This window comes from Gekko japonicus, unplaced genomic scaffold (assembly GCF_001447785.1).
Source record: "Gekko japonicus isolate JY-2015 unplaced genomic scaffold, Gekko_japonicus_V1.1 scaffold4184, whole genome shotgun sequence".
Classification (NCBI taxonomy): Eukaryota; Metazoa; Chordata; class Lepidosauria; order Squamata; family Gekkonidae; genus Gekko; species Gekko japonicus.
In genome coordinates, this window is record NW_015171626.1 from 18,773 (window position 1) to 33,611 (window position 14,839).

General features: G+C 47.3%; 1 protein-coding gene across 1 annotated transcript in view; it reads right to left on the bottom strand.

Moving 5' to 3' along the window:
• Positions 1-8,321: 8,321 nt before the first annotated feature.
• The window catches only part of LOC107117793 (leukocyte elastase inhibitor-like), a 19,259-nt gene continuing 12,741 nt past the window's right edge, over positions 8,322-14,839 (bottom strand). The window contains exons 5-7 of the mRNA XM_015419958.1: positions 13,797-13,939; positions 11,103-11,270; positions 8,322-9,137 (exon numbers count right to left, since the gene is read on the bottom strand). Coding sequence (XP_015275444.1) covers positions 8,730-9,137; positions 11,103-11,270; positions 13,797-13,939 — 719 coding nt within the window. The 3' untranslated portion in view covers positions 8,322-8,729. The remainder of the gene's footprint in view (positions 9,138-11,102; positions 11,271-13,796; positions 13,940-14,839) is intronic.

A 14,839-nucleotide genomic window follows, 5' to 3' on the forward strand; every position in this document is an offset into this window, starting at 1 on the left:
ATTCTGTTCGTTCCGGATAGTTCTTCCTGTGGGGTGCACGACTCGCGTCTTCTGCTGGTCCCAGCCACGTCCTTCTGGCTCCGCTGAGCCAGCATCTGACGTTATCAACGTGCCCCGTCTCAGCAGCCGTCTGGATGTTTTCCTCTCTCCTGGCCACCAGGGGTCGCCATGTCGCCATGGCGATTGCTGTAGCTTGCTGCTGCTGCTGCTGCTGTTTTCGCCGCCGCCATCTCGCCACGCCACCTCCGATCTCCGAGCCGAGCTGAGTTCTCGTTCGCCGCCGTCGCCGCCGACCATCCGACGTCAGGCAGGGTGCCCCCCACCCTACTAAGGGTGGGTACCCATTTATCTACTTGCAACTAATTGCTTTTCGAACCGCTGGGTGGGCGGGAGCTGGGATAAAGGTCGAGAGCTCACCTCGACCGCGGTGGTACTCAAACAGCCATAGTGGCTGCCCGAGTGATGTTACTAAAGCAGGTGTTTTACTGCGTGCGCCACCGCTCCCATATGCAACTGACATTCCAACTGCCTTGCGGGGAGGGGGGTGAGTTTGAGGTGTGGAATGCAGTGAAGTCCAATCAGCTTCCATATGCAAAAGACCTTGAAACGCTGGGCGGGACTGCACAAAGCAGCCAGTCAACCCAGCCAGCGTCTTCTGACTGACAGTTCAAGCGTCCATACACTAAAGGGGCCAAATTTAGAATGTTCATATAGAATGTTCTTACTCAATTATATATAAGGAGAAATTTGCCTGAATATGACACGTAACAAGGCTGATATGAATTCACAACACCTAATCTGTTTTGTTTCAGTATGGTCAAGTCAAACTGTCGGAGTTTTAAACTTGGCAAAAGTGAAAAGGCAACAGTAATGAGGGAAACCTTGTATAACTACATACAACAGATAAGTTGCAAAAATGTAGCTGTTTTGTTCTACAGGAGGAATTTCACATTACCCTTTTTAACCCGTTTTGAAGCCGTTTTTGATCCGTCGTGGAGTAAACCGGTATAGGGCTGCCATTTCACACATGGCTTTCCTCTTCCGGTAAAGAGCTGGATCTGAAGCGGTTTGCCATTTCAGACTGCACCGCTTTTTCCCGCTTTTTCCCTGCCATTTTTCGCCTGTGCAGGCGATCTCCGACTTTTTTTTTGGGGGGGGGGGACGTTCGCTTTATAGCGCTATAGCACTATAACAAAACACTCCAGGCATTCCAATGGGGTCGATATAATGCTGTTCCATTAGCGTTATAGCGCTATAATGCTATAAAGCGAACGTTTTTTTAAAAAGCCGGACATCACCCGCGCAGGCGAAAAACGGCAGGAAAAAGCGCATCGGAACCGGGAGAGGAAACTGAAGACTACTTGGAAGCGGTTGACAGGTAAAACGCTTCAGCCCTGTTTCCTAAACGGGACAGAAGCGTTTGTGTCTGAAATTACAAATATATTCCGATAGGGAACCGGTTCTAAAATGGTTCTGTCTGAAATGACAGACCAGAAACCGCTTGGGAACCTTCCTCTTCCAGAATATATCGTCTGTCTGAAATTCCTCCAGGTATTTGTAACCGTTGAGAGAGATCACTTGGCTATCACTCCTTAGATAGATACACGGCAAGTTCCAATTTTCCTTCTTTAATACTTGATAGGGATCTCCCCACCCTCCTAGGAGCTGTTCCATTTCTCTCTTTCAGGATCCTCCTCAATCCTTCACTCTCCTCCTTTTCCCTCTATTCCCCGCACCTTCCTTCTTAACTGGCACTCTAACCTGCCACTCCCTCAAGTCAACAACAGAATTCTTTTGGAACCCCGTCAAGCAAGGTTCCCAGACCAGTATAATGCATCTGCAGTTAGCTGTATGTCACACATGCGCTTCAACTTAGAAGGAAAACAATGCATGACCGGCCAGTATGAATGCAAATATTGGTTTACAGAGTATGCCCAGATTTTACTTGTCTTGGTGAATGATGTGCCAAATGGCAAGTCCGTTCACCTCAGCACTTGAACATTTCTTAAGGGTCCCATCCGTCCCCCCCCCCCGCCTCCCAGCAACAACTGCAAGTCCAGACAACACCATCTGCTGGTAGACCAGCTGCTTCAAAATAGAAGTGCTTTTCTGCAGGGAGGCAGTTGGACTTTTTCTTCCTGTGGGTGCCCCCTGATCCAGTATGTAGTTGTGGGTCAAAACTACGAGAAACCAGGACATATCCAAAAAGACTGAGGAGGTATAGCTGCCTTAAATCAATTTGTCTTCAGGGTGTTGGGAAGAAAACCTCTGCGATTTCAAAACGAAAGCCACTTGCTGCTGTTTCCAGTTCAGAGGTTTGCTGTCGTATAGGTATGACTTTAGCCTGACCTCCAGCATTTAAGTAAACAGCCAAACAGAGGCAGAATTGGGGGTGAGCACTCTAAGATGAGGGCGTTTGGTGTATATGAGCTTGCCTTCTGGGTGAGACCAGGTGAGTGTTCTGGATATTGAAGTGCTTTCACAATTCAGTTCAGGAAGACTTGTGAAAAGATTAGCTGGGGTCATGAGCCGATACTGAAGGCACAGTGGCAAAAGCATGGTGTGGTCAGTTGCTGTTAGTGGTTGGAGGGTAACAGTGGGAGGGCTTCTAGAGTTCTGACCCCACTGCTGGACCTCCCGATGGCACTTGGGCTTGGCCACTGTGTGACACAGAGTGTTGGGCTGGATGGGCCATTGGCCTGATCCAACATGGCTTCTCTTATCTTCTTATGTTCAGTTGTAATTCCAGCTGATCTTCAGCCCCTACCTGGAAGTTGGCAACCCAAGTTTCCATGAAGGAAATGGCTACTTTAGAAGTTGGAGTCTATAGCATTATACCCATCTGAGGTCCCTCCTTTCCTCAAACCCTACTCTCCCCAGGATCCACCCCACCCCAAATCGCCAAATATTTAATTAATTAATTAATTAATTAGATTTATACCCCGCCCTCCCTGCTGAAGCAAGATCAGGGCAGCTTACGTTAAAAGTTAAAACAGATTAAAATCATAAAACATTTATAAGGTGCTACATATACAATGCTGCATATGGGATGGTGAGAACACAGTTTTAATATTAACCCTAGTGGGCAATCAGCCAGCAGTAGCTATAAAACCGCTGTCCAGGCTCATAATATAATTAGTAAAGGCACAGTACAGGCAGCCAATGATGGATTCCTGGGTGTAGGCTTTTAAGTCTATATTGAACTATTAAGTCCAGCTCCTCGGTAGAATGCCCGGTGGAGGAGCTCTGTTTTGCAGGTCCTGCGAAATTGTAATAAATTCTGCAGGGCTCTGATATCCTCAGGGATATTTCCTAACCTGGATTGGGTTGGTAACCCTATCTCATTCCCACCCAACGGCCAACCTATCTTTATCTGCTCCTCTGTCTTAAGTTCCGCATCTCCAGCAGTCTTTACCAAGGAACACTGTGGCCCAATTGTGGGGTGCCAGCCCCTGGGCCAGGCCCACTTGCATGGTAGGGAACACTCAAGGTCTTGTGGGGTGGCACCTTGTTACTGCCAATGGCCTGCCTTGTTGTTTGGGGAAATTAGCTAGGCAGCAGGCAAGGCCAGAAAGGTACAAGTGACCTGTACACCTGTTTATGCCAAGGTCCGGTACAGTAGGAAGACTCCAGATTTGAAGAGTATATTAAATAGTTTTTATTAAAGTATTTCCCTAATTGCAAGCACACTAAACATTCAAAAAGAGAAAGCAGTACAGAACTAAGAAAGCAGAGGTGATTAATAGTGCATAGAGGGGTCAGTTATGGGTGATACAACCGGCCCAGACGTGCAGGGGGGCATGGAGACGAGGTGATGGCTGCCTTGTATGAAAGCCTGAACACGAAATCCCCTTTTTGCAGAGTGCTCACACGCTGACTTTGAGGTTCAAGTTGAGAGCTTGACTTTTGGGGGAACATAAGAACATAAGAGACGCCAATGTTGGATCAGGCCAAAGGCCCATCCAGTCCAACCCTCTGTGTCACACAGTGGCCAGAAATACCAGGTGCCATCAGGAGGTCCACCAGTGGGGCCAGGACATTTGAAGCCCTCCCACTGTTGACCCCCCCCCAAGCACCAAGATGACAGAGAATCCCTTGCCCCAGAGTCCCTATCTATATCTTGTGGCTAATAGCCACTGATGGACCTCTGCTCCATATGCCTATCTAATTCCCTTTTGAAGCCGTCCATGCTTGTAGCCGCCACCACTTCCTGTGGCAGTGAATTCCATGTGTTAATCACTCTTTGGGTGAAGAAGTACTTCCTCTTATCCGTTCTAACCTGACAGTTTTGGGTCAGGCCAATAGTGGGGTGCCCCTGCTGCTAGGACTACCCGTGAGTAAAGCAGCACCTTTGGGCTACAACCTCACCTTCCCCTGTATCTCCCTCCCTGCACAACTTCCTCTGTCCTTCCTCCTGGAAACCCCCATATCCTCTCCCCTTTCCCTGCCTCATTCTCACCTTCTCAACAAGTCAGCAACCTACCTTTTTTCCTGCCTCCCATCTTTAGCGACATTTATTATTTATTCCATTACACCCCACCTTCCCCACAGCTGACATTACTCTCCCCTCCTTCTTTTTAATCCTCCCAACAACCCAATGAGCTTCCATAGCAAAATGGGTATTCAAACCTGGGTCTCCCAGACCCCACTCTGAGCTGCCAATAGGATACCAGATTCGTTTCAAGGTGCCGATGCTCTTTAAAGTCCTTTATGGTCAAGGTCTGGCATACCTAAGGGATGTCCTTTCCCCACATGTTCCCCAGAGAGCACTGCGCTCAGGTTCCCAAAACTAATTGGCCCTCCCGGGCCCCAAGGACCCTGGGTTGGCTATAACTAGGGCCAGGGCCTTCTCGCTGGCGGTTCCGTACTGGTGGAATGAGCTCCCAGAAGAGATCAGGGCCCTGCGGGAACTTGTACAGTTCCGCAGGGCCTGCAAGACAGAGCTCTTCCACCAGGCTTTTGACCAGGGCTCTTTTGGTAGAAAAAGACCAGCAGGAACTCATTAGCGTAATAGGCCACACCCAACAGCAGAAACTCATTAGCATATTGGGCCACACCCCTGACAGCACAGCTCATTAGCACGTTAGGCCGCACCCCCATGTTACCAGAAGTGCGGTTATCCAGCCACACCCACCTTTCCCTTCTTATTGTTTACCTTGTTTGTTGTCAAAACCCAGGGCTTTATTGTAGCAGGAACTCCTTTGCATGTTAGGCCACACACTCCTAATGTAGCCAATCCTAATGAGTTTCTGCTGTTGGGTGTGGCCTATTATCCTAATGAGTTCCTGCTGGGCTTGGCCAACTTGGGAGCCAGCCGGAACTCCGTTCCTGTGCGTTCCTGCCCAAAAATAGCCCTGCTTTTGACTGAGCCACATTAAACATCGAGGAGCGTCTCTGTGCCATGGCCTTACCACCTACAGCCTGCGTCCGCTGCACGAATAAGTTGGAACAAAGTGAGCTGATGAGAATACCGTCAAGATTGTATCGCCATTCTCGCACTTTATTAGATATTGTTCCAGCATTTTAGGATTTTTTAAATGACAGGTTATGTTATTCTATGATTCTGTTGTTTGTGATTGGTTTTAAATGTATTTATATGCATTTTATGCCAGCCGCCCTGAGCTCTAACTGTTACACTACACTGGCTTTCATAGGGTGCCTTGCGTTGGAACTGTAGCAAGCAGCCAGGCTTAGTTCAGTCATGAAAGTCAGGTGCTACCGAGTCACCCAGAGCTTACTGCCGGGCCTATGGTTGCCAACCTCCCGGTGGGGCATGGAGATCGCTCAGAATCACAGATAAACTCCGGACGACAGATTTGTCCCCCCAGAGAAAAGGACTGCTTTGGAGAGTGGACCGAATGGCGCTGTGTTTGGCTGAGACCTCTCCCCTCCCCTCCCCTCCCCAGACCCTGCCCTTCTTGGACTAGACCACAACATTTTCAGTCATTTCCAAACCTGACCCTAAGGAGTCTTCCCTCAAAAGTTCTTCAGCCCGTGTTGCCAAGCCGACGCTTTATAAAGTGTTTTTAAAGACTCTTAAACTTGACTGCATAGCTGAACTGTGAAACTGGGCAATGGACAGAACTGTAGCTATGGAACAATGCCATTATACTGGAGTTTAGACCTGTGCTCTAGGCCAGGGGAAACCTTGTATTTAAGCAACATGTCAAGCCAGATGTGGACCCATGGGCTACAAGATGCCTTGTGCTCCTGCACCTCCACGGTACACCAGCGCTAGAAGGCAGACCGGCAGCCCTGATCTTAACACACACGGAAACCAACAGGCAGATCACAGAAGGAAACCATGCTCTGCAAAAGTCAGGAAAATCCCTGCACAGATACCATGAAGAACTCCCTTCTACAACACATAGGCGCAGGGCTATTTTTGGGCAGGAACGCACAGGAACGGAGTTCCGGCTGGCTCCCAAGTTGGCCACACCCAGCAGGAACTCATTAGCATAACAGGCCACACCCAACAGCAGAAACTCATTAGGATTGGCTACATTAGGGGTGTGTGGCCTAACATGCAAAGGAGCTCCTGCTACAAAAAAAGCTCTGGGTTTGGACAACAAACAAGGTAAACAGAATAAGAAGCAAAAGGTAGGTGTGGCTGGATGAGCACACTTCTGGTAACATGGGGGTGTGTCCTAATATGCTAATGAATTGCACTGTCAGAGGTGTGGCCCAATGTGCTAATGAGTTCCTGCTGTTGGGTGTGGCCTATTATGCTAAGGAGTTCCTGCTGGGCTTTTTCTACAAAAAGAGCCCTGCATGATAGACGCTACCCCCCCACACACATATTAACACCACCAGGTGAAGCAGGTGAAACTGCACCACAGTATAACAACAGCCAGCTCTATGGAAAGACTACCATTGAACAACTGCCCCCCATTTTTTCATGTCCAGCTTTGTGGCAACACCCTTTCCAGAGGCTGTCTCCATTTAAAGCAATTAATGCCTGACTCCATTTTACAGGAAACATCCACCGCAAAGGCTGCGCGACACCACTGCCCCATAGCTACAGTGGGGCTACTGGGGGCTGTGCCCCCTCCCTTAAAGGGGTAGCCCCACAAGATTGTCTTCATTTTTAAAACATTTCCAAAAGGTGAGTACTCTCTGGCTGCATGCTGCCAGCGCCAGGTGCTCCACGTCACCGTTCTCCTCCAGCGTCTCACGCACACCGGCCATTTGCTGTGGGCTGAAGCTGAGCAACGGCTGCTGGAACATGGAGGCAGCAGCCCCGGCCCAGCCAGGCAGCCCAGGCCTCTTGTCCAACTCAAGGCTCTCTGCGGCGGCAACACCCGGGCCCCCTGTGCCAGGACCGGCCAACTTCTCCTCCTCCTCCTCACATGCTCGGATCCCGGGCCAAGTTTCTTTTCTTTTTTTAATATTTTATTTATAATTTTTCAACATTATAATAAAATGTATATATAACTTGATGCAAATTTGAAACACAGTTACAATAATTAGTTTACTATTTGCAATACATGCCTGGAATGATACATAAACTAAAAAATCAAGTTAAACATAACAACAACAATTATCCTACTAAATTAACGTTTACTGCAAACTAAACTAAACTATAATGTTCTGAATTGGAACTATCAGGTGACCTAAAAATTTGCAATTATTTCTTTATAGCGTTGTGGTATAGAGGAAAATGGGATAATAGATTTATAGATTTATCGATTGTTGCTTCTATAAAGCTCACCCATTTTGAAGAAAACAAAGAATGCCCTGCAAAGCTATTGTTTGGAGATACAGATGTCATTATCTTTTCCATAGTGTAAAACTCCCAGACCTTTACGTACCATTGGTGCAGTGTTAAAGGAGTAGAACTCTTCCAATTACTAGTTATCACTGTTTTGGCTGCCATCAATAATATAGAAATAAGCTCCTTACGTATAAGGGGAATCTTAGTTTCCTGCCATAGATCAAGTCGTATGAGGCCAAGTATGATGGCTGGCGCTGCAAAGGAGGAGGCGGATGAGAGGGGCACACAGTCTCCGGGCACATAGAGGTAGAGGGCTGGGGACCCACAGAAAGAAAGTGATGCACTGCGATGGCAGCCTCAAGTCTGCGGGGGGGGGAGGAAGAGAATTATATGAATGGGGGAGGGGAAGAGAGGCTGGGAGAACACAGGGACAGTGTTCCCTCTAAGCTGAGTTAGTGTGAGCTAGCTCACAGTTTTTTAGCCTCCGGCTCACAGATTTTTGTCTTAGCTCAGGAAAGAGGGCTCCAGAGAAAACTAATTCACGCAGCAGCCAAATCGCTCGCTCACAACTTTAATGCCAAGAGCTCACAAAGTAGAATTTTCGCTCACAGGACTCCACAGCTTCGAGGGATCCCTGCACAGGGAAGTAGTTATTTACAGACACTATTTTATTTTTTATTTGGGAAAAAAAATGGCAGCCCCACCAGAAAAAAAATTTGCCCCACAAACCACAAAACCCTGGCTACAGGACTGTGACCCAGTGTTAAAATGCCCTAACAGAATCAGCAAGAGAAAGCACAAGAGGATCCAAGCTGAAGCGAAATCCAGTGTTTTGCTATGCAATCCCAGGCAGACTTACTTCCACCTCAGCCAGTGAGAGCAGTGGACTTAAGACCGGGGTACCTTCACATAGGATTGTACAGCGAGTAAAAGATCTTCCCCTTCTCCCTCAATCAAGCTAAGCATAACTAGTTTGGGGAACTCTACTATACGGCTCCACCATTTGTTTTACTTTTTACGGAGAGGCAACTCTTCCGAAGAAAAGCATACTTTGCGTCGGGTTATGGCGGATGATGAACAGAAAAGGGTGGTCCGCATTGAACTCTTCTTCGACAGGCATGCACATCAACATTATCATCCCAGCGGTCGCTGCTGCAGCTTCTGTGCCTTCTTCGTTCACTTCTATAAACGACTTGTGGACAATTTTGGACACATGGAGGTCCCGGGATCCCGACATCCCAGACAGGTCGGCCTTGTGGCTGTCGAAGACATCCTGTAGCCCCAAGGCTGATAGACTCGACTTAAGATCATAGGTCTCTTCCAGCTTAAATTTAGGGAGACGCACGTGAACTTTACGGGAGGAAGACATCTCTCTTGCCTGCGTCCACTCTTGGAGCTTTGCAAAGGTGAGCTCCTTCTCCAGCTACAATTATGGAGAGAGAGATCATTCAGAAGTATTGCCATGAGACAAACATTTACATTTAATTAGCAATATTAATATTAATATTAATTAATTAGCTGCAGTGGCTCAAGTGGTTAAGACGCTGAACTGCAGGCTGTGGGAGGTCGGTAGTTCAGCAGTTCGAGACCCGAGTGTGCCGCATGGCGGAGTGAGCTCCCGTCTCTGGTCCCAGCTCCGGCCAACCTAGCAGTTTGAAAGCAAGAAATTGCAAGTAGATAAATAGGGACTACTTCGGTGGGAAGGTAACAGCGTTCCGTGCGCCTTGGGTGTTTAGTCATGCAGGCCACATGACCACGGAAACATCTTCGGACAGCGCTGGCTCTTCGGCTTTGAAACGGAGATTAGCACCGCAACCCTGGAGTCGGATTCGACTGGCTTTCGAGCAAGGGAAACCTTTACCTTTACTTTACCTAGCAATATAAAAGCACTGATGGGCCTGTGAAATCATTATGGAGACGAGACGGGGCTCATTCTGTGGTCCAGTGTGAAGGGATCACTATCAGAGAGGCTACTGCTCAGTGGCAGAGCATCCTCGTTCAGGCGTGATAGCTCAGCCTCAGCCTCCAGTGAAAAGCGGCTTCAGTGGCAGAATTCGGAGAGTCCTCTCCTCTGTCTGAGGGCGATTCTGCCTCTGGCACCCGCTCCACATTTTCTCAACACTGAGGAAAAGGTGCGGCTCAACACCACATTCAGAGACCACAGGGAAACGGTGTACTGACTGCAACGTCACCCCTGAACGGCCATAAATCTATGCAGAAGGTACCACAAAACCATTCAGGGCTCTTTTTGTAGCAGGAACTCCTTTGCATATTAGGCAACACCCCCCCCTAATGTAGCCAATCCTCCAAGAGCTCACAGAGCTCTTCTTACAGGGGCTACTCTAAGCTCTTGGGGGATTGGCTACATTAGGGGGTGTGTCGCCTAATATGCAAAGGAGTTCCTGCTACAAAAAGAGCCCTGAGTGACACACCCCTAATGTAGCCAATCCTCCAAGAGCTGACAGAGCTCTTCTTACAGGGGCTACTGTAAGCTCTTGGGGGATTGGCTACATTAGGGGGGGTGTCGCCTAATATGCAAAGGAGTTCCTGCTACAAAAAGAGCCCTGCCAATGATCAAAGAAAGTGAAAGCAGTGTGGAGGGTACCATAAAAACCCCGATGATGAAAGGACGTGAAAGCAGCATGCAAGGCAGAGGGGAATTTCTGTTCCAACGTAGGTTTGGTAAAACAACAGCGGGAAAAGCCAATGCAGAATCGCCCTGAGTCATTCGCAAGCCCCTGGCCTTCAGAGTACAACCGTAGTGCCAGATGAAGCAATGTTCCGACCCATTGAAGAGTACCCGTGTTCCTGCCCGCAACATTTCTCAGTTTTTTAAAAATACCCTAAGGGCTTGCCCCCTAGCATCCCCCCCCACACACACTGTTCCCTCTAAGCTCAAATTTGGGAGAATCGGGCTTTTCCCCACTCCTCCACATGCAGCTGCTGGTGTGACCTTCGGTCAGACACAAGTCCTTTCAGAGCTGTTCTCTCACAAGCAGTTCTCGAAAGAGCTCTCTCAGCCCCACCTACCTCATAGGGTGTCCATTTTGAGGGGGAGGAAGGGAAAGTAGATTGTAAGCCGCTCTGAGACTCCTTTGGGTAGCGAAGGGTGGGGTATAAATCAAATGTTGCCTCTAAGCTGAGTTAGTGTGAGCTAGCTCACAGTTTTTTAGCTCTGGCTCACACATGCTTCCTCAGGAAGGGTGGCTCCAGAGCAAACTGATTTATGCAGCAGCCCAATCGCTCGCTCACAACTTTCATGCCAGTCGCTCACAAAGAAGAATTTCTGCTCACAAGACTCCACAGCTTAGAGGGAGCATTCCCCCCATATCTGTGATATATCCGTATTTAGGTAGAATATATTATATTAAGGGGGGAAAGGGCTCACCTGTTCCAGGCCAGTGGAGTTATCTTCAATGTCGTCAGGCAACAGGATAACCATACTAAGTTCCTTCCCCTTGTAAGGCAATTCCAGGACACGGCATTTGCATTCAGGGATGTACCTAAAAGGAAGCTTCTTTTTCATGTACATTATCTTCACGGTCTTCTTTTCCTTCTGAATGCAGGAATGGAAAAAATGGGGGAGGGATTGTATGTGTGCCACTGGCTGAACAATTATGAGTGCACACAGACAGGAACAATATTGCCCAAGATATGTAAAACAAGTTAGGCTTTGTAGCTTCCAATGGCCATTAACTCTTCCTCTCAGGGCAGAACCACTGAAGATGGAGAAAGTTCCTCCAGCCTAAGGCAAGATGGTGCCCAGTGATCTTCAAGGTTCCTAGCAGGTGTCAGCAAGCTGCCAATGGTTCTGATTGCTTCCTGTATATGCTATAATGTATGCTACACTCTGTGTATGTTCTGACACTTTTCTCCCCCCTCCAGCCAGTGTCCCCTCCGAATTCGTTTCTCTTGTTTGTTTTAGTTGGCTGTCTGCTTAGAGATTCATGCGCATGCCTAGACGCAAGGATGATCTCGCTTGTTAGTGAAACGCTTGTTGCTCCAAGGTCACAGGTGGTGAAGAGGAGAGATCAGCGCTTTGTTTTAATTAGCAGGAACTGTGTGAAATGCTAGTAGTGATAACGACGTGCCGTTAAGTTCCCAGAGAATTGGCGCGTAACACTGTTCCCTGTAAGAGAGCGGGAATTATAACCATTGGCTATATCTGTTATGAATTTCCTTTATACTACTCAACCCTGTAGACTCTTGTTATTCTAAACAGAGACCTTGTTCAGTGACTCATGGCTTCAATAAAGTAACCCCTTTCTTGGAAAGAGACTCGATTGATTCTTGGTGGGACCTGACAGCAGGCCATCTCCAAATCTTGTGGGAGGAGTCATAATTTGCGGTTACAAATGGGGACATCTGGAATTTTAACCAGTTCTGCCTTCCCACTTGCAGCGGCCTTTGGTCAGCAACCAAAGTGAAGTGCTTTTATACTTCTCGCTCCAGCCTGAGGATAAAATCCCAGATTCTGGCTTTTAAAAAGTGGCACACAGGAATCAACCATAATATCAAAGGTTGGGGTGACTGCCGGAAGACAAAGGGTGTCGTTGAACAAATGCTGATAAACAAATATACAAATATAAAGCCAACAGTCATGATAGTCTGACCCGCAATCAACAGTCATAAGACTTATAAGGAATGCTGTACATGTATTGTGCTCTGAAGCATTACAATATGATACACAACTTAATAGAATTTATAAACCAAGGTACAACGTCGTCTCCGGATTATTTTACCAACGTTTCAAAAAATGAATCTTCTTCAGGAGATATTATAGAGATGCCAAAGCTCTCATTTTCATAAAAGTTAGACAACAAGTCTTAAGCATATACACAATTCAGATAGGATGCTGATCCTCGGCGTTATCTGTTTTAGTCGTGTGTCCAGATTTTGTTGAACAAATGCTTACATTTTTTCACAGGGTGCTACTGGACTCAAATGAAACTAAACTTAATCTCTGACTATCATGTACACGCATCACATAAAGTCTGGAGTGCTGCTTTTGAGCCCTGATTTCTGTCAGCTATGCTGCCATATAGTTTATGGGCCCGGGTTCGCTTTCATGACCTGTGTGCCAGTTGCTGCCGCTTTTCGCTTCTCCCCCTCATTATCACTGACATTGTAGCCGGCCTGTGTAGTGTCTTCCCATCAATTAACCATGAGACTAGTTTCGTTTCCCAGCCTCGGCTCTAACTGCCTTGGTCCTCTTTCCCACCCGCAGGAGTCAGGCCGATTGGCCCATAGGTGGTGGTGGGGGGTACATTCGAATACCCTATATCTCTCTCAGCTTTCTGTGGTGTAGTTATTCCTAACAGTGACTGTGTCTATGCTACCATAGTGCTAGTAATAAAGTATAACCTTTGAAGAAGCGTGTGCTCTGTTGTCTGACTGTGGGTCCTGACAATTTCTTACTTGCAGCCTGGGAGGGCAGTTGATGATAATGTTATATACTTGGTGGACCCTAGTGGGTTTAAAGGTTAAGCAAGACTGATTTAGAGCATATATGAATAATTTATAGTATATTTGAAGCTGTTTTTTGTTATCGAACAGGAGATGAGTCATGAAAGGTAATCGTTCAAGCAATTTTGATTTAACCTTTTCACTTATCCTCTTGCATGCCCTGATAATGTTATATACCAGAAATCTAGGGCAGCACAGTATTTTTAACTCACCAAAATATTGGTCTGGTTGATTAAAAACATAAACAGATTGAAAATGGCGGGAGGGATACTTATTTTGGAGAACAGCAAAAAACAGCAAACTTGTGGCCTCAATCCAGCCAAGGAGATCTGCGTAGAAAAGGAGGCTTCCGTTCACATGTCACTTTCTCAAGCAGGAACTACTGACACAAGATCATCAGAGGGAATGTACATCCATACAAGGATGCCATCAGTCTTCACGGTGTTGCTCTTGATGTGATGGAAAATTAGTCACCCCAGAAATGCCTTTCTCTAGTGTGGTTAGAGCACGATTGGGGCTCATGTGGTTTAGGGTTGCTAAAATACATCACCACCTCAAAATCCTTCTTGTACAAATGGTTGATACAAGGTAAGGTAGAACTGTACACTACGATTACCTTATTGAGTCTGAAAGGCTTCTCTTCTGTATCCTCTTCTTTAAACTGCTCTACCCAGGTGCCTTTAAAGTAGATGGCATTCACCAGAACAAGTCTGGTCATTGGATTCAGTGAATCTTCCGGCAACAACTCAAGGATCTTACCTTGAATCAAAAGTTAGAAGAAATCATAATTTTCTATTCAACACTTAAGGCATATGGAACATTTATTTGTTTGGACATCTATAATCCACCTTTCCTGCAAAGGGGAGGGACCCAAGGCGGCTTACAAGGAAATCTCTCCCTTATAATAAAAGAATAGTGGGTGCCAAAGTTCTAAAATTGGCCCCTTTAGTGTTAGGCTGAAAAAACTGCCACTCGGAAGACACTGGCTGGGTTCATTGGCTGCTTTGTGCAGTCCCGGCCAGTGTTCCAAGGTCATGTACATATGGAAGCTGATTGGACTACACTCCATTCCACACCTCAAACTCACCCCCCCCAATTTTCAGTTGGGAGAGGAGAATGATGTCAGCTGCTCCCTAAGCAGAGGCTGTGTGTGTGTGGGGGGGGTTTTTTGTAAAGACAGAGAAGCAGATAAAGGTTGGCTGATGGTTGCCAACTCCAGGTTGGAACTCCAGGACATAGGGTTGACAACTCCAGGTTGGAAACTTCCAGGATATTTTAGGGATGAAGCCTGCTGAGGGTGGGATCTGAGGAGGAGGAGGAAGAGGGGGACCTCAGACAGATACAATGCCATACTGCCCACACTCCAGACAAGCTGTTGCCAGTCTCCAGGTGACAGCTGGAGAGATCTTAAAGCTTTGGTGCTACTTCAAAGTTCCCCAGGAGCCCAAAACAGAGTAGTGTTTTGGAAAATCTTGAGGAATTGTTTGGTGCATTTACGATGGGGCTCCTGGGAAACTATTGTTCCCAATCTTGGCCCAGCAGCCATCAAACCATTCTCTTCAACCCCCTGCTGTGCAGCTGACTTCCCCCTAGGGTTGCCAATCTCCAGGTGGGACCTGGAGATCTCCCACTGTTACAATTGATCTCCAGATGACAGAG